We start from the raw sequence: 20259 nt of genomic DNA on the forward strand, positions 1-20259 counted from the left end.
CTGCAGTCATTGTTCTGCTTCACAGCAAAAAGCCAGTGATGGCCACTAATCATAAAGTGCCATGCCAATCCAAAAGCATGCCTAAATCCTGTATACATACATTAACGTCCAGATATGCTATCCCCTCATAATTCTGAGTTAAAAACAGTTGTTAAAAGAAAATTCACTGAGCAACTAAAACCTAATTTGAAAAGGAAATACAATATTCCCATAAATGTATGCATGACAGGCAAGAAGCTGCATAATAGGCATAGAAAACATAAAAATATGCAATTTACATATATTACACACTAATAATCTCTTTTCTGACATTATATTTAAAGAGCCCTGGCTGAGATATCATGCTTGCAGTTGAGTTGCTTTTTCATGAAATACAAACACTCCAGGCTACCATCTCCCCAAGACATTAATCCCTGACTTTTTCCAGCAAAAGTCAACCCCTTGCATGCCTGCAAGACAGAGGTTCTCTCATCACATCTAGGTAGTAATGAATAAACCAGATGAACAAGGAGAATAATCAGTCATCTGAAGGATATCTGCAGATCTTCTCTTAATGTTAAAAAGTATTAAACTTTTTAACTAAACTGCTAATTAAACTTAAACTGTTCTCTTATATTTTTAAACAAGATCAACAACTTTTCAACACAGAGCTTACAAGAGACAGATATGTAATTGAGCATCCTGCTTCCTAGGACTCAGAAATACAGTCCCCTCTCACCCCAAAATTCAAGGCTAACACAATAAAAATAAAATAACATCACCCTAGGTGTCTCTGCTTGTCCTCTGCCTTCACCAGTGCTTGCCTTAAACACCATATTTGTCCATCACATTCAAGAAAAAAGTTCGAATGGAACCATTGTACGTAGAAAATAAAGCTTCCCTGGTGTCTTTGTGTCAGACCTTCATTTGTAATAAATTGATGACAAATAGGAGAGAGAGGTTTAAGTCTGCTAAGAATATGATCCTGTGTATCTTAGTATTAGATTTTATTCTGTATGTTCTAAGGGTGGGGTTTTTTTATTAATCACAAAATATTATCAGGGCTTCAGACAAATCCCCCCTCCCTCCTCCCTGCTACAGCTACCACAAATTCAGCTTTAGACTCAGTTTGTCAGGAGCACTTGCCAGCAAGAGACACATGGATGGGTGGAAACATTATGTTAATTGCTCACACACCCAGATTTATTGTGGCCAAAAATGCACTGGCCAGTAAATGGACCCTCTTTCTTTCTCATCTAAATTCCACGCACACAGGCAGGGCAGTACAACAAGCCCACTCAGGAGGAAAACTCCTGCTTCCCTTTTTCATTAAACCCCAAATGCAGAGTTGGCTTTCAACTTTACCTTAGCCTCTCTTTCAGCACCTCAGGAAGAGCCCTGAGGAAGCATGGAGAGGGGATGCACAGTGACACAACTAAGGGACATTTCACACACCAGCACTGTGACCAGCAGCTGAGGCTCCTTTGGGCATCAAGAGTTTCACTGGTTTGCTACAGTCCCACAATTTGTTGCACACAATTTACATCTTTGAGGTTGTATTACTGCATTATATAAAAACATAATTTGAACGTGTCACTTTATACATCTCCATATTTTATGCGTGTCCCTAACTCATTGTTTAGGCACCAAAACTGATATAGAGGAGTTGTTGGCAATGCCACATGAATTCAGGTCCGGGTTTTTCATTTGTTTGTTTGATGGGAAGATTTTTAACATCTGTTGAAGGTAATCATTTCGTTGCCAAGAAGTTGTTCCAACTCTAAATGGATATAAGTAATATCTATGCCCTGAGCAATGAAAGCATGTCAACTTTAAAGGGATCAGCATCCCCCTAAATCTTGCTCTACCTGTTGATAGAGCTGCTGGACACAGACAGAAGTGCTAAGCACTGGGTTAGAAAAAGGTTTCAGAAGACTAAGGAAAACAAATAAACAAACAATAAAACAACAGAAGTCTCCTAGTGTAAAGACAGGACTAGGTGTAAAAAAGCACAGAATCTCCTTTTGATTACATCAAACCTCAAATAAGCAAGACTTTGGCAGGAGGAGGCCTGGCCTCACATTTTTGTCCCATTTTACCCAGCCATCACAAGATTTCTTTACTGTTGTGTTCCACTTCTGTGCCACAGACAATAAAAGCTTTGTGAAAGGGGAAAAAAAGAGATCACATTTTCCATAGCCAGAACCAACACACATTTAAACTGACACAACAACTACTTTTTATGGATTAACATTGAAAACCAGATAGATAACTATGTCAAAAATGTGGAAGCCTTGCACATTATAAAAGTAGCCATTAAAAAAAAAAAAAGAAACAACTAATATAATGTCATGGATTTTGTTGAAGTTTGCATTTAGAAATCAGTATTCTTTCAAACAAAATCTATTCAAGTCTTGTTGGAAGTACATCCGTTTGTTTTTCTGTTGGTATTTTTTTCCTGAGGTTTCAAGCCATGAAGTTTTGTACCACACTCTATGCTATAGGAATCTGTGAATCTTAATTACATTTACCGTTACAAAAAAGGGTTTATGAACTTTTGCCTTTGGGCAAAAATGTTTATTTCATTGCCTTTGTTATTCATTCTTTTCAACTCCAGTGCCTTTGAACTTTTCAGCTGCACAGAGTTATCACCGTTGCACAGGAACCAGGAACTGCACTCCCGAGATGCAAACCACAAGTTGAAGAAAACGAAGGAGGCAAAGATATACGAGTCGTTATTTTGGCCACCCTTTGTGCCATTAAAATCTCATTTTCTGCCTATTAGAATGCCCTCTCCCTGCTTAGGCAGTGGTGATAGTCAGTGATTAGTGTGTAATTGAGTATAATTGTCTTTTCACTTTTCATTTGTGTCATTCTGAGCTTCTCTCTGTTTTTCTAACCACTGAGAGGAAAAAAGGGTAGAAAGCAGATAAAGCTGTTAAAACTCTCACTTTCAGCCCTGAAGAGATTCCTGATTGTAATTATAGATTGCATCTTCTTTGTGACTCCTCAGAATTTAGTGGACATCTCTTTCCAAGCACCTGGGCAAAGCTCTTGCTAATAAAATAAACTACCATCTATTCAAGCTTTAACTAATAATGTCAGCTTCAGACAGATGCCGTGTGTAGGAAAATTTAGCCAATCTTTTGACACTCAATTATCAAGGCAATTTATTAACCTGATTTCCCTAAAAGAGCTCATGCAAATTAGAAAAACAATTATGGTATTCATGCATTTATATATTGCCAAAGAGCAGTAATACTTCCAATTTATGTATTTATAACTCGATTATAGCTCATCTCAATACACATTTCTCCTTGGAACTCTCCTCATACAACTTGCTCATAATTTTCCTGGACCACTTGGTAAAATCTTGATGAGTTTATTCTAATTTTATTCTCAGAAAAAATACAATATCTGTTTTCTGTACCTAGCCATGGATTTTCAAGAGAAGAGCAGTACATTACAAATGCTTGACAACTGGATGCAAACATGAAGTCTGCATGATTCCATTATAAATCAGTTCAAATTAAATATAAGCTATGACTCTTTATTCAGCCAGTAGGAGGGAAAAAATGTAAAAAAAAAAAAAAAAAAAAAAAAAAAAAAGGAAACTAGCAAACTGAAATCATGTGGCTTATATAAAGAATACATTATGGTTTAAATTTGGCAATTCATTATACTGTGGCCTGAGGGAATAGACTCTTTGGTTCTGGTATACAGCAAATCCTCTGTCTGAAAACACAGGACTGACCTGAGGTGAGAGGCCATTGCCAATGGCAGGGTTCATGGGATTGGAGGGCCCGGACGGAGGCACAAAGCTGTCTGTATAGCTGGAAAATCCGTGCCTGGTGCTGGGCAGGCAATAGGCAGAGCTGCTCTCTGGGTTCGAGGGGAGGCTGCTTTGGTGTACAGTGCTTGGAGGGAGAGGCTGAGGTCTATGGACGGTGCTGCTTGGATCAGACACGGCTGCAAGCAGAAGAAACATGTTGATATATTTTCCTCCTTTACTTCTGGCATAATAAGTTCATTATGTGAAGCTCAGCTTAAGAGAACTGCATCAGAACCTGCATCTAAATACTGGTTAAGCAGAAAAGTAAATCTATAATTTTGCTGGATATTTAACCAGCCTGCAAGATTACAGAAAAAATTCTTTAACAGATTGTAAATATCATAACAATAGACATGCGGTTTTCAGACAACGCTTAGTGAGCACAAATTTTCAGCAGTATTTTTTTTTAATGACTATATATAAAAATAAAATAAAATATTTATTTACTTATAAGACCAGTTTCCCCTCCTGCTCACACCTCAAAAATCCCACCATGGATTGTATCAAGTCAAGCAATGGATGGGAGAAGCCCTGGACTTTGAAAAATTCTCTCAATTAGAACCTCCACCAAGAGTTAGGATCCAAATCTCAAGGAGGAAGCAACAAGAGGACATAACTTATTTTACAAAATCTCACTCATTTTTATTTAATAGTAAAATCTAACAAAGCCTAGATTTGAGGGTCTGTTCCCTCCCACTCCATCAAATCCATCTTAGTTCACAGAATTTCTGATAACATTAAGAAAAATTTTTATCCTACTGAGACTGGCTACTCTCTGATGGTCTGAATAGCTGTTTTATCCACCTCAGATAAATATTCAGAGTATTTATAGAAGTTCCAATGCTCCATCACTGCTATTCACAACAGAGACAGAGTACACCTGTCTCCTACATCACATCAGACATCTCCAGCAAAGCAGGCCAATGCAGTGGCAGGACAGGGATGAGTGTCCATCAATTTACCAAGGCTGCACACCTGCTGGGCAGAAGGTGATTATTTCTCTGGAGAGCACCCTTCACATGGAACCACCCCTTTCTTGCAGCAAAACAAATCTCAGTTCTTACATGCTTAAAAAACACAGGCTTGCAGAGTCCTTCCTGAGTCCGACCCTAAATTAACCAATATGTTAGAAAAGAAAATATTTTTACAGTGGATGAGCACAGGAAACCCCCCCCATAACACTGTTTTAACCAAGTACCTGCGGGCTACTGTACCTTGCGGTATGGAGGTGGGCTGGTAGGAGGGCTCAGAGAGCTGGTACGTCGGCAAGGTCGGCATGGCACTGGGTGGGAATCCTCCAGGGATCAGATGGTTGAAAGCCATCAGCTGGTTGGCTCCTGCCTGTTTCCTCCATCTGGCACGACGATTACTAAACCAGACCTGCAAATGTTTTAAATATGAACATTTGATTTTTGCACATTTAATACGGATCTATCAGAAATAGCAGCACTGTATTTCAAACACGAGCAGTGTCTGAGATGAGAGATGGAGAAGATGCACACTGAATTCAGTGCTCCTAGACAAGAAAGTTGCCCTTGGCACATATTTCCATGTTCCAACAGATTCAACACAGGATTCTGATCTCTAGTTTCCTCTCAAATTCAGTCTCTCCTGAGAAAAAAAGCTGTCTACTCTTTCAGGCTTTAGTGTTTTTAATCACTTCTCCATTTAATCTAAGTGCCAGCCAAAGCTATTTTGTCTGTACCATATTGTCTTTAACTTGCTGACAAGTTAATGGCATCACTTAATGCACTGTTAGAAGGTGCATCAATACTTATATATTGGGATCCTGTATAGCCCTGATGACCAACAGAACTTTAAGCTTTTAATTAGAAAAATACAAGCCCCACATACAAAATACACAAATCCCTCCCAGCAAGTTTTTATGTGTTCACATATGTACAAAACAGTAGGTCAGAACTTCAGTACCAGATTAGCATTTCAGAACTACTTTGAAATCCGTTCCCAGGACAGCACACCAACCAGATGGAGTTTGGATTTGTGGGACATTTTAGCTATAAATCTGCTTTTCTTCACATCATTCTCAGTTTGTGTTTTAAGCTTTCCAAGTCTTGGATGGTTCTTACTACATCCGAGATACAAAGAGGCAAGACATCACAAATGCAGATATAATAGGAGTTGCAAAACACGTTTGTTAATTTTGATGTTATAACAATTCCACACATCACAAATTGGAAGGGCAGGGATGCAGGGGTGCCTGGAGCAGGGTGGAGGCACATTGCCCTGTTGCAGGGTCAGAGCAGGCTCCTGATTACAGCTCTCAGCTCCATGGTGGAGCACTGAGGGAAAGAATGGTTGGTTCAGGTAACAGAGACTGCGCACATTTGTAAACAAGCAGCCAGTTGCTCATAATCCTACACCCTGAAGCAGCTGTGGTGATCATCTACAGATACAATTAATTAGATAAGACCACAACTGAGTGTTAACATCTGATAAAGTAGATCTGCACAGCCTGCAAGGCAACCTGGCCTAAAAGCCACTGAGGCATGTTAGCTGATGAGCCACATATAGATGTGTTTGTACAAATGGGGCTCAGATCTGTAACCCTTGAGCAAGCAGCCCTTGCTGGCTTATGAATCAGGCATCACAGACTGGGATTCTAAGTGTAACACCATTTATAAATCATAAGTAGCCCTCACACTAGAGGGTAACAACATATTGGGCTATGCTGTGGGCTTCTCCCCTGCTTGCTATTTCATGACAGGAGTGGTGGGACTCAGTGGGCCATCTGGTTTCTGACATAGGCCATCTGTCACCATGTAGTTTGCTCTGACTTCATCCTCTTTTCAGAACGAGATGCTCAGTTCACACAGCTGCCTCCTCCTTTGGCCGCAACATCTAGTCCTCAATTATACACTCCCACTCCAGTTTAAGATCTAGGACAGAGGGATAGGTGGAGCCTCTGTTCTATGTTACAAATTTCTCTCTTCTTGTTTTGCTGCACATACTAACCCCCCTCTGTCTCCACACGAACCATTTCTGAAAGCAGCTGGCAAGGACTAGACACCAGGGTGGAGATGCAAAACCTGCAATTAGCCCTAGTTGAGGATGGGTCTTGATTCAGGCTGTAGAGCAAGAAAGAGACCTCACTGAAGAGCCAAAGCACACTTAGGAGGGACAATGGAGGTCAAAGAGTGATCAGGGAACAGCAAATGCTTGTTGTAATTAGCTGACCCAGATCATTAACTCTGGTTTTTTGCCTTGACACTCTCTCTTCTTCAGGTCAAGAGGGTTATCTCATGATCTCCAAGTGCTTTGGGAACACGAACAGAACTACGCTACATGAATGGATTTCACTCAGGAAAGCGAGGTAACAAGATTTCGTTTTCTCTACAGATAAGCTTTTGCCTTCAAACTCCAGATCCTTATTAAACTGAGTCAAATCCCAAACTTTAATGCAGTAGTAAGTGATTTACATAAATGCAAAGTTTTCTGGTTTTTATTTATGGACAGATTTTTGGCTCATTTTGTAGACTTGCATTTTTTCCACAACCGCAGCTATTAGACATCTCTGAAAGGAACACAGTCAACAGTATCAAAAAGTCTGCAGCAGCCACAAAATGGACACCCTGGCACAGAGCTTTGTTGCCACCTGGAGCCCCATTACACTGAGTGGGACTCTGCAGGGGTGCAGAAACCTGGCTGGGCTGCACAGAAACAAGGCTGTGTACTGCTACCTCAGCCCTGTGTGATTGGGATGTGCTAAATGAGTGCTACTTGATGGGCACCCATGTCACATGGCACTGGCACCTCCTCTGGTACTGGCTTTTTGCTTTCCCCGGTGGCAGAAAGGCAGATGGCACCAGAGTTAGTCCAAAATTAACTCACCAAAACACCTGGAACAAGTTCAAAACTGCAGAGGAACCCTTATTGCCACTAACACCACACAAGTTCCTCACTACGGAATGGTAGAGGCACATAAGAAAACAAAAATAAAAAAGCCATCAAATCAAGAAAAAGTTACTAAAAACTAAATAATTGAAACAAAATAACTCAAACCTAAGTATTTTATTTACATTTTATGTAATGGTTATTAAAATTAGTCAAATCCCAAGCTTTATTCAGAAGGTTGAACAGAATTATCAATGTTGAATTCAGAATATATTCAGAATATGTTATTTTAACTGAAATTATTTGGGGGTTTAATCATAATATTTCTCTTAGACTACAGTCAGTTGCCTTGACCTATTTCAAGAGTCCAGAATTTTTTTATTTTCTTAAATCCTTATGTATCATGAAAAATCCATGTACACTACTACCACTAAAAAAATCTTGGAAAAACTTTGCTAATCTCAAGCCAAGATTTAAAAATAAATTCAGTCACCACAAGCCAGTGTTTCTGCTTAGAAACATATTGTAAAAACCTGGGGAAATAGTTTCTTTTGTTTGTACGTTTCCAATATGGTTTAATTACAGTGTCCCCCTATGTGCAACAGATTTCCACATCCACCAACACAGCAAAATCCTCGTCTTATGAGTGGCCTTTCCAATTCTAGAATAGGATGCTCCTGCTCTCCCACAACCTCCTTGTGAGAGGCACAATCATCACCTGGCTGCAGGGATGCTTCCAGTACAAAGCAGCCCCTGGAGGAGATCCCAAGTGTCATCCTGTGAGAAAGTGCCATCCTGCAGTGGGCACAACAGAAATCAAACTCTAAATTATCTAAAAATGGACAGAGGAAACATGTCTTGGCTGAGGGACCCAAGCATTCAGAAACTATGTCTGCACAGAAGCCAAGTCACACTCACCGTAGTGAGGCTTGGATTCCCCAGTTCCTGTGTCACTTTCAAAGATGGAATGTAAATGATCCAGATGATTTGGAAACAAACCTGAATCCCAATGTCTGGTCAACATTTATGGCTCAAAAATAGAACTGAAGAAGATGAAATACAGAACAAAATGGAGGGAAAGTAGCACTTTAAGTACTGGAGGCTCAAGCACCTGGAACTGGAGTGACCAAAAAAAAAAAAATCACTCTGCCAACAGAACATAAAACTGTATTTTGCACCAATGTAGATGGATAAGGTGAACTAATGGGTTTCTTACATCTTTATTTCCTGATATTTGGATCCTGCCTCTTATTAAATTTTTTTTAAGTAGTCTGCAAATGATCATGCCAATATCTTATTTTGTTGATCACAACAGGATATTCTTTAGAAGATGCATTTATTCACTTGGGAACACTCTAGTGTAATTAGCCTTGACATTTCGACAGTCTGATCATAAACACAGAGTGTTGTATGTGCTTTTAAGGCAAAAAGATCTCTGATTCAACAGGGCAAAACATTCAAGATGTGAATGTTGCAAAAAACCCGTGGATATTTTGTTATACAAAGTCCTGACCATTGCAAGCACGAGTGCCAGAAAGACAAAAGTTGAGAGACTGATGTATTGTTAATGGCACTTCTAATTTTAGATGGGTTTTAGATGGGAGGAGGGAGGATTGGTTTGGTTTTTCCTCATGATATTTTTCATGCTAACTGCCTCCCCTACCCTACTATTCCCCACCTCTCCCTTCCCACAAAATTCCTATGTTCAAAACAAAGTCTGACCATCCTGGAAGCCAGAGTCCTCAGCGGATGTTCCACCAGGGAAAGAATGCGGGCTGTGCAGAAGCAGAGGGGAGGCTGAAGAAGGAAATTGCAAACAAAGCTGAGCTCCACCAGCCCAGGCAGAGCTGACTCTGTTACCTTTGTTACATGGCAGTGTGACCCTACAAACACCCTCAGGGTCTGCTCCTGCAGTCCCTACAGAGGCCAGACCTCACACTTAAGCAGCCCTTCCAGGGCGTGCACAGGAAATGAGGTTTTTGTCCTCCCTTTTCTCTTTCTTTTTGCAGTAGGGTGAGTTTCCACCCTGGCTCACCAGGGTATCAGTACTATGAGCTGCAGGGTGAGCACTGCCAGGGAGCAGCCATGGGATGAAGAAAGAGTTGAAACCGAATTGCTTTTTAGCACAACTAGTTGAAAAATCAGCTTGACTGTAACATCTGCACACCCCCAACCTCACAGGGAAAAGGTTCACTGCATACAGATGCACACCATGTTCCCTCACAGCATCCCAAAGCTGTGCCCAAAGCCTGCTGAGAGCAGCCTGCCATGGCCACAGGAGGGAATGTCACAAAGCTGAGGGTACCCTGCCTGCCGAACCTGCTCGTTATGGGCATGGGAAGTGATGCTGTTTGGGATACCACGAGTTATCAGTGTGCTAGAAACCAGAGTTCCTTGAAAACCTACATGGGGTTTTCAACAAGGGAGGTGGGAATAAAAGGGAAAAATATACCAAACAAAACAAACAAACAAACAAATTTAAAAAAAAAAGAAATGCAAAGGCTAAGAAAATCAAAATCACATCACACATAAAATAAAACAAACAAAAAAACCAACACAGACCAAAAAGGCACTAGACTGTGCCTGGGAATAGGGACTTTCAACCACCTCCCAGTGTGATCCAACATACTCCCATCTCTTAGGTTTCGTTGAGGAAACTTTGACTTGGTCCCACAAAAATACTTCTAAAAATCTGCAGCTTAATAGTTCTGAAAATTATTGCGTAATAAGCAAATTGAACTGTGTATTTATAAGTTAAAGTGACACTAATTAGAGCCCTTAGGGAACAGGGACCATAAAGAGACAATCAAAATCACATCCCTATTTTCCTTTATATTTAAAAATGTCCTCTTGGGCCTGCTTATGAATGCAGTTGGTTAATTTAACCATAAGAATTTCCCCTTTACAGAGGAAGGGGGACCTGCAATTCCAGGGTTATCTAGTGCAAGGATGCACACAGCATTTTCTTTCTTTAGCCTTTTTATGATGCAAGAGATTCGGTCTCAAGAAAAGGCATCAGAAATTCTCCATAAACCACATCAGGAATAACTGCAAAGATCTGATGAAAGCGAGTCTTGAGTGCTCTTGAATCCATCCTGCATTCCTTTACCACATCTCCCCATAGGCCTGGGCAGTTCAGTGTATATGCTCAAGCCATTTCAGAGGAGCTGAAAGCAAATTATGACTTTTTTTTGGCACAGATTCCCCCTCCCCAGTGATTTCTCAGAGTGTGCTTTTCGCTGTTTTCTACTGAGAAAACAATACTAAAGCTGAGAAATTTGACTTCAGAGCCTTTAGTACTAGCTCAAGAGTCATAACTTCTCTCACCTTTCCACTTACTCCTCTCCAAACTCTTTCCCTCCCTATACCACAGTGAAGCAAAGAAAATAATATCCAAGCACAACACTTAAAATACATTTTTTCTAATAATTTTTCTTCTAGCTACTCAAGACATCTGAGCTCTAGGGACTTATTTGTTGAGGTTATAATAAAGTTTTTACAATAGCTTACAAGCTGATTACAAGTTTGACATGGGAACATTCAATTCCATGCTAGTAGCCTGGAGAGATGTGTCTAAATTTTCAGACATGTTCTGTTGATAAACAACTTTTTTTTTTTTTAATGTCTTCAAGTAAATCAGTTTAAAATTGGGATTTGGCTGAGAAGAAACTCTTCAGGAAATAGTCATAATTCAGAATTTTTCCTTACTTGCCCTCCTTTTTCACCATTATTCACGGATGAAAAAGAATCCAAACAAATTTTTCCCATTGCATTTTGGAATTAAACGGGGGGGCACGTGCCAGCTGCTTCTCACAGCAGGGCCTCCTGCCCCAAGGATCCAGACAGCTGGGGACTCCTTAACAGGGTCCAATACACAAGTCTCATGCACCACGTTTCTGGCAATTTGGGATGCCTGCCATCAACACACAGCCCCAAAAGATTTGCCTGCACAGCAAGTCCCTGTTGGCCAAGGCAGGTTCCTGGCCAGCCATAGGACAAACCTCAACCTTATTTAAAAATCCTCTGCCAAAAGATTGGCGTAAACACTCCCCACCATCGACCTGCAACAGGCCCAAGCTGCTGCCAAAGTTTGCCCAGTTTATCCAGGTCTAAAAACAAGCCTCCTGTGGGAATCAAAGGTGGCCAGAAAAGATCCTACCCACTTCTTTCCTGATGCACCATTTGTTACAGAAACCACAACTCCACAGCTCTGAAGCTCAGAAAGACCCTTTGATCTACACTGGAGATAAATTCACTTTTCAAACTTGCCTTCAGATTGTCAATAAAAACAGGCCACAGACTTGAAGACCTGCACTGCAACATAATGATGGTTTTAATGAGGCTTTAAACTGGACAGGTAAAGTACTGCAGGGTTGCAATTTTTACTCAAAACATGCAAATCTTTAACGTCACATTCCCAGAGTATCACTGTTTTTTTTCTTTTTAAAGGAAGGATCCTCCTTTGGAACTGTGCTTATCTTTCTAAATTTTATCTGATAAACTCACAAGACCAAAGAACTCTCCTGTTCCTTCTGCATCTAATGTGCAGAGAAGTGCCTTTGGAAGAGGCAGCAAAAGAGGCTGTCCTGGCTCCACATCACATCTAGGTTCAAACACCGGGGGAAAGGACTCAAGAGTCCTTGAGTAGAAAGTGCTGCAGGAGGAATTGCAGGGAGCGTTTTAACTCTTTATTACACCCAGTGTTAAAATATTTGCCATGATTACAGTTACACATCTCGTGACTATTACAATGTGGAGTCTGTTGGAACACTTCTTTCCCCAAAAGCCTTTCCTATTCCCATGATTAGGTACACAAATAACATTCACAGTGTAAAGTCTGTTTTCAGTTGCTTGTAGCTCTCAAAAAATTCCCCTTAGGGGCTGACATGTTCTACACTAGATCTCAGACCAGAGGCAAGTTTTTTTCCCCACCTTCAAGCAACCAGGTTAGAAACATGCATTTGGCTACCCTTCAGCAGTGGGAAAGTGAGAAAAAAACCTAGTTCAGTGGTGTAAAACTCTTCCTTTCACAAGAGTAATAGGCAGCCTCAGGGAACAGAAGGAAAGGGGAAGCACAGGGTGGCAGGGTAGAGAAAACAAAACATGAGATGCAAGTACTACACAAAGGGAAAGAGGGAATAGCAAGGCTGATCCAGTTGTAAGCAACTAAATAACTACCTAGACAATATAAAACAACTGCATAAAATTGGACCTTACAGCTCCAAAGGAAATAAATAAATAAATAAATTTCTGGGTTTGGTTGGATTCAGGCTGGAAGAGCCAGCTCTTTTAGATAATGCTTTATTGGGAAGTAGTCAAAGAGATCTTTGTGTATATATCCATATAAAATTTCATATCTCTGATCTCTATCATAATGTTACAAAAAAAGAAGTGTGACTAAGGAAGCTTGAATGCTACTTCAGTATGGCTATCCAGCCCTCTCAGCCTCAAGTCTCTTAGGGTTATTTTCTTTTCACAGGTCGTCTTTTATTTCATGCCCATAATACGTGGCTATTTTAAGGGGCTATAGAGAGGTGCTGAATGCTGATAAGGCAAATCCTGTATCCCTTAATCCACTGGTAAATCATTCTGCCAGCCTTCAACTGTACCAGACAGATGGAGTGCACTAGGAAACTGCCCACAGGCTGGTTACTTCAACCCCAGCTCATCTTTAATCCAGAAAGGTTTTGTTCTGGTATTTTAATCATTGATTGACTGAGAACTCTCTTCCATGCTGGGTTAGGTAAAATATCCATGTCAGAGGTACTGGGGAATTCGTGAGGCTGTAGATCATACGACTGGTGTGAGACAGGATGCGTCTCAGGGGAACCAAGGAAGCCATGAGGAATGCAAAAAGTCACAGGGTTAAAGCCACATTAAGACAGCTGTTATGTTAATGAGAGTTCTGCTTTTCTTCTAGCTGTGGGTCATTGATTTAGAAAAACATGAACAAGGTCTTTTTCATTTTATCGTATTTTTCCACTGAAGCTAACATAGACCAAAACATCATCTCGGAGATCCCATTCGTCTTGCTAACACTTGTGAAGCAAGTTATCTTTGTTATGTTTGTGTGCAAATGATTCCTGGGGCTTGATTTGGTCTTACCTGGCCCAAGTCTATCTATGGAGCTGTTTTGCAAGCATTTCACTTAGTAAACATGTTAAGAAAAGAGTCATGCACAACTGAGTTTGCCTTCCAGACAAATTCATCCACACATCTGATTTTCTCCCACAGTCATAATAAACACTTACAAGAAATGTGGTGTGAAGTCTTCTGCAAAAACATTTAGCAGGTAAAAAGTCTGAGCATTTCAAGACAGATGCTCAATAATACAGCCATGCTGCAATAGGTGTGATTATCTTAAAAAGTCAGAGAGGTGTTTTGCAGTGCTTATTTCAGCTTGCACAGTCTGAATGCCTCAGGCTGAGTTTCAAAGGTCAAACCATAATAAGAGTTTGACCAAAAAAAACAAATTCACCTGTATCCTTGGTCAGACCACAAGTCACCACTCATTTCTCTTCCTTTGTTAGATCACATGCTTCAACATTTTGCTTGTCATCCAACCACACATTAGTTAGCAACACTTGCAACTCAGACTGATTTAAAAGGGGCATAGTTCTCCCAGCAATTCATAGATGTCAAGTGGTGAAAGAGCAGCAGAAGATTCTGCCGGCAATATTAAACTTTTCACAGCATGTGTTTCTTTGATATTAAACAGGAGAAGTCCTAATCAAAACTTGAACTCTGAGGTGCAGTTTATTCCAGGATAATTTGGCTGCTGTTTTCCTAGGTTTAGACTGCTAAAAATATAGGCTCATCTTTTTAAAAAAAAATTTAAATCAACTCCATGTTACTGCTCTGGTACATTAGCTTGTTTTAGACAACCCAGATCTACATGAGGCTGTGAAGACTAAGAAGTTATTTGAGCACTTACTTTCTTTTGAATTAAAATGAGAGTGGGGATAAAAGGGATATTACAGAATTTATACCAAGTCAACTTCAAAATCTAACCTGAAAGTGAACTGTAGATACTACACCAACCACCTCACTCCCTTGCATGGCTGTGTAGACACATTTTCCTTTAAAAAAAAAATTTCTCTCCTTTTTTAATGCCTGGAAGACCCAGACAACAACAGATGAAATCAGTTAGGTAACTATAAACTGGCCCAACAGCTGAGCTGTTACATGCAGGGTGCTGTCAAGTGGATAAAGCAAATAAATGGAGTATCAGACCTCCTTCCTCTTCAGAGGTTCTGTACTGTATTCATGGTAGGTATGGAACAATTAATGGGAAGACACAAAAGCTTTTTCAAAGCAGTTCTCTTAAACAGTTGTAAAACCATTGTCCATGTACAGATGTAAAAAATCTATAGCTGTAAACAATGTTGTTTTACATTTTCTTTCTACTCCATAGCAGGATCATGTAGGAATATAAAAGGACTCACATGCTAACAGAAAAGGAAACTCCTTTCATTAGGCAGCTTGCATTATACATACCTGGACACGAGCCTCTGTGAGCTTGGCTCTTTGTGCAAGTTCTTCCCTGGTGTAAATGTCAGGGTAGTGTGTCCTCTCAAAAGCTCTTTCCAGCTCTTCCAGTTGTTCTGCTGTGAAGGTTGTCCTGCTGCGACGCTGCTTTCTTTTTAAAGGCAAATCTGGTTCAGAATCAATGTCAGAGCCTTCATCAGACTGAGGTGCTGATGCTCAAAAAAGAAAAAAAAAAAAGGCAAAATTAGCTTTAGTTAAGGAGAAAAAGTGGCAAAATATTGAATCAATCAATGACATCCTTTCATATGGTGGCTGTCTTGGACCAAAACCCCCTCACAAACCCTGAGTGAGAACTGGAGAAAAGTCAGCAAGAAACAAACCATGTACAGCATGACCATGACCCAGGAAGGGTCTATGAATTCTTGCAATCAGCAGTTTATAGAGAAATCAATATGGAAACTCTTTCTGGACTTCACAGACATGCAGATAGTGAGGTCACAGACAGGGCCAGACAGATCCCAGCAGCATTGCTTGTTTCCCCTGGCCATCAAGTGAACTCCAGCTTCAGCTGAACCCAGAGCTATACCTGTGAAGGCAGCAGAACCTCTTCCAGTACCGAACCACACTCACTTTCTCCAGTAAACGGCAATGAACCAAAAAAGTAGCATTTCAAAGCCAGTCTTCACTTGCACCAGCTGCTGTCCAGGCAACCAGCATTCCTTTTTGCCTGAGTCTTCAAGGGAAACCACCTAAAGAGGGCAGACACTCCCCAGCGATGCTGAAACTGCTTGTTCAATGGAAATACAAGCATTGCTGCTACTACCTCAACAATGCCAAAGAAATTACTGATATAGACATTGAATTAATATAATCCTTTTAATGTAATTTATTTGGAAGCAAATTGTTTCTCAAGCTCCAGCTAAAACCCCCCACCAGGTTAATTTCTAGCTATCTTACATTTCCAATATCACTCAAGCTGTTTGAGCTAATAAATACAGCTAATCTGTTTACTTAGAGCATGAGAAACACAGAGTGCTTGCTTTTTCAGACAATTCAGCTGAAAGGTTTATTAATTTCTGCACACCAAAAAAAAAAAATTTACTGCCAGACCAGCGGCTCTTTTGTGAAAAGTGTCTTCATTTTCCAGACAGCATCATTATCCTGGACCCAGCAAACACAGACATAAGGAGAAACTCCTGTGGATCTCAGCATCAATATACTGAGCAAACATCAGCTCCCAGAGTCTCTTACTTGCATTGAAACTTTGTCCCAAGACTGCGCTAAGAGGCTATCATTCTTGAGAATATTGTTCTCTAGAACAAAGGAGAATCAGCACAAACATCCTATCCTAAACAGTTCAAGTTCAGTCCTTATTAAACAGGCAATCTAGGGTATCCCAAAATTAACATTATACATTGTCTGAATTAGTGACAAATCCCAAATCTTCTCAGCTAGGGTGCCAAGAGACACCTACCTTCCTCAGCAACTGCCAAGTTACAACCCTACAGCATGGCTCCACGCTGTCATTCAAGAGCAAAAAGAAATATAGGCTATTTTAAATATAGTTTTCCATTGTCACTCTCAGATACAAATCACCCACCTCAAGCAGAGCAGCTCTTACTGCCCAGCTGGGCTGGAGGAGAGCACACCAGCCACACGACCAGGGTCACACTGGTTACCACTGCACTCTGCCCTCACCTGGTGTGGTGAGGTCTAAACAGAGCTCAGAAATGTCCCTTCTGGAGACAACTTCTCTGACAAAAGCTGCCTTTAATTGTGTACAATTAGTTAAAAGAAAAGGAAGTCAAACCCCAAAATGTCAGGAATTTTCAATGCTCTTACAGACTCCACTATGCTCTTACAGACTCATGTATGAGTACAACTTCTTCACACATCTATGTATATGCCTATAAAAAGCTGGCTTAAACTGTGCAATTTAAAGGGGACATTTACTGCTAAATTCCTGAAGTGAACTCCCTCACCAACTGAGTGGGAAGTATTAGGAGACATTTCATTATCTTTTTAAAAATGTTTTATAAAGACTTAGCAAAATCTTGACATGTTTCCTTATATTGTCATTCCTTTCTGCAAAAGAATGTAGAACTAAAAAACCCTGACTTCATTTCGCTTTCACTTTATATTTCATTAAGCAGTATATAAAAGGCACAAAGGTAAACCAATAAAAAAAACCAACTCTATAGTATCTAAGAGTCCAGAACAATATGTGTAATCAAAGGTAAGAATTTAAAGAGGAAGTAATAAAATTAAAGTAGGGATAAAATGTATATCACATGAAACTACTTTTATATCAATGTTCTTCCACTGGCATTACCTTTTGCCAGGCCTAGTTGCTATGTGCAGCTTTATTGAAAACATTGGCTTCTTTTGTCTTATGTGTCCTGCGATATGAAAGTCAGACAAATGTTTTCACAAGGATAACTATATGTCTGTACTACAAGCAGTACTCTTTTTATTTCCTACAGAGTATTCTTAAATATCACTATCATCAAGGAAACCTTTATCCTTATTTTTTTTCTTATTAAAATACCATGATTAGAATTTGTATAGGTGAGAAGGGTCAGAGTACTGCTGAGCACAAAAATTGGATACACCTCAGCCTTTAGACAAACAATATATATTTTATATATGTTCAATAGCCACAGTGCATTGCCCTCTCTCTAAGCAGTATCTCACTAACAGGTCTACTGACTTCAATTATTTACAAAGGTATTATTCAGCACTGGCAAAGCTGGTGAGATTTTAGCTGGGTTATTTTTACATCCATCACCTCCACAGTCAAAAAACATATATCACATGCATATCACTAAGCTTTAAATGTGTCCTAATGCTCCTAATATTCCAACCCCTCAAGTCAGAAATATAAGGAGACTCACTGCCATGGGAGATTGCCTGGCTGAGCTCCTTGGGATCACCAGAACCCCTCTTATTATACAGCTCAAAATGGGAGAGGCAGTAATTAAAAATGGAATTACAGAATTAAAGAGAAATTATTTGTCCCTTAACTGCTTATGACCTGTCTGGTGGCCTAAGGAATTGCTGTATGCTGATTATCACCACAAATGCACAACCCCACTGTCCAATGTCACAGGCACTTGGTCACCTGGAGTTCTGCAACCATCGCTTTTCCAAACACCGTAAATAGACACATGGGGCAAAAACCGAATAACAAAATGACACACAAGAGGTCATTCTGTGGGCTGTTCTTCCTCCCAGCAAGACATTTCATTTGAATAATTAAATAACAATAACATGACAACCATTTAAAGCCCATGCATTAGGTCTGCAACACAGTGCACCTGACAGAGGCAGGCAGAGGGGTTATCATGGAGAGGTTATCATCCTGCGAAGGGGGGAACAGAACTTCTCTGGTAGCTCTTTACACACTGTAACATTTTTTAATAACATATTACACAGTCTCTTCTTCCTAGTGTAACAGCCAGAATGAATTCTGCCTAGCTGTGGATCTCACTAAAATAAGGCCAAGGAAAGAAAAAATAAAAATACCAAAGGGCAGGGGGGGTTTTGGTAGCAGTCTATTAGCTAGTTACCCTCCACACATCCATCTTCTCAGTTCTTTATTTAAGCAAGATTAATTTCACAGAGTCTCCCCCTTGCGCTACTGCAGCCCTGGGGCTCACTGGGGTGTTCATTCTGATGGTCCTGGGGCTCCCCAGGATATTCATTTTGCTGGTCCTGGGGCTCCCCAGGATATTCATTTTGCTGGTCCTGGGGCTCACTGGAGTGTTCATTCTGATGGTCCTGGGGCTCCCCAGGATATTCATTTTGCTGGTCCTGGGGCTCCCCAGGATATTCATTTTGCTGGTCCTGGGGCTCACTGGAGTGTTCATTCTGATGGTCCTGGGGCTCCCCAGGATATTCATTCTGCTGGTCCTGGGGCTCACTGGGGTATGGTCCTGGGCTCACTCTGCCAGCCTGGGGCTCACTCTGCCAGCCTGGGGCTCACTCTGCCGGCCCTGGGCTCACTCTGCCAGCCTGGGGCTCACTCTGCCAGCCTGGGGCTCACTCTGCCAGCCTGGGGCTCACTCTGCCGGCCCTGGGCTCACTCTGCCAGCCTGGGGCTCACTCTGCCAGCCTGGGGCTCACTCTGCCGGCCTGGGGCTCACTCTGCCAGCCTGGGGCTCACACTGCCAGCCCGGGGCTCACTCTGCTGGCCTGGGGCTCACTCTGCCAGCCTGGGGCTCACACTGCCAGCCTGGGGCTCACTGGGGCGCTCACTCTCCCAGCCTGGGGCTCACTCTCCCAGCCTGGGGCTCACTCTCCCAGCCTGGGGCTCACTCTCCCAGCCCGGGGCTCACTCTCCCAGCCTGGGGCTCACACTGCCGGCCCTGGGCTCACACTGCCAGCCTGGGGCTCACACTGCCAGCCTGGGGCTCACCATGGCGGCGGTGGCTGCCAGCGCCCGTCTGATCCCCGCAGCCATGCAGGCCGAGGCGAGGTGAGGCGAGGCGAGTGACCTCCTCGTGTTTGCTCGGGTGCAGGCAAGGGGAGTGCAGCGGGGCCGCCACCCCCACACAAACCCACAGCAAATGACAAATGACACTTTCTCTTTGTGATCTTTGGGATTTTTGTTGACTTATTTGGAGGCTTTTGTTGGGTCCTAAGAAATGGCCTGTGGCTGAGGCCTATTGGGCCGATTTCCACGCTCCATCTGTGGTATCCATCAGCGGGGCCTTTGCCCGCATTCAGGGCTCTGACACCTGCCTGGCAGGATGCGGGAGGCACAAAGGCGGCTGCCGCGGAGGCGGGGGCGCTGGGCCGGGGGGCTGGGAGGGCAGCCGGGTGAAGGGGATGCACAGCAGGGGTTAATCCAGCTCCCCCTCCCCAAACCTCCGCACCTGGAGGCGTCCCTCCAATGCTGCCTCCTCCGCCAGAGGTGAGGGGCTCAAACGCAGCCCTCCTCACACTGAGGGGGAATTAAGGAGGAAAGGGAGGGAGGGAGGGCGGCAGAACTGCCCCAGGATGGGGGTGTCAGAGGCTCCTCAAACACACGTCTGGTGCTGGCTCCCTGCGATGGCCAGGAGCAGCAGTAGGTGGCCGGTAGGGTATTCCTACCAGGATCCTTGTTT

At 41.9% G+C, this 20259-nt stretch overlaps 1 protein-coding gene across 3 annotated transcripts in view; it reads right to left on the minus strand.

Annotated features, from left to right (window-relative positions):
* Nucleotides 1–20259, minus strand: part of PAX3 (paired box 3) — a 75813-nt gene that overhangs the window by 9382 nt on the left and 46172 nt on the right. For all 3 annotated transcript variants that reach the window (XM_072933431.1, XM_030280447.4, XM_072933432.1), the window contains 3 exons: nucleotides 15161–15366; nucleotides 5026–5191; nucleotides 3734–3948 (listed from right to left, as the gene is read on the minus strand). In XM_072933431.1, the coding sequence (XP_072789532.1) occupies nucleotides 3734–3948; nucleotides 5026–5191; nucleotides 15161–15366 (587 nt within the window). The remainder of the gene's footprint in view (nucleotides 1–3733; nucleotides 3949–5025; nucleotides 5192–15160; nucleotides 15367–20259) is intronic.

This window comes from Taeniopygia guttata, chromosome 9, assembly GCF_048771995.1.
Source record: "Taeniopygia guttata chromosome 9, bTaeGut7.mat, whole genome shotgun sequence".
Taxonomy (NCBI): domain Eukaryota; kingdom Metazoa; phylum Chordata; class Aves; order Passeriformes; family Estrildidae; genus Taeniopygia; species Taeniopygia guttata.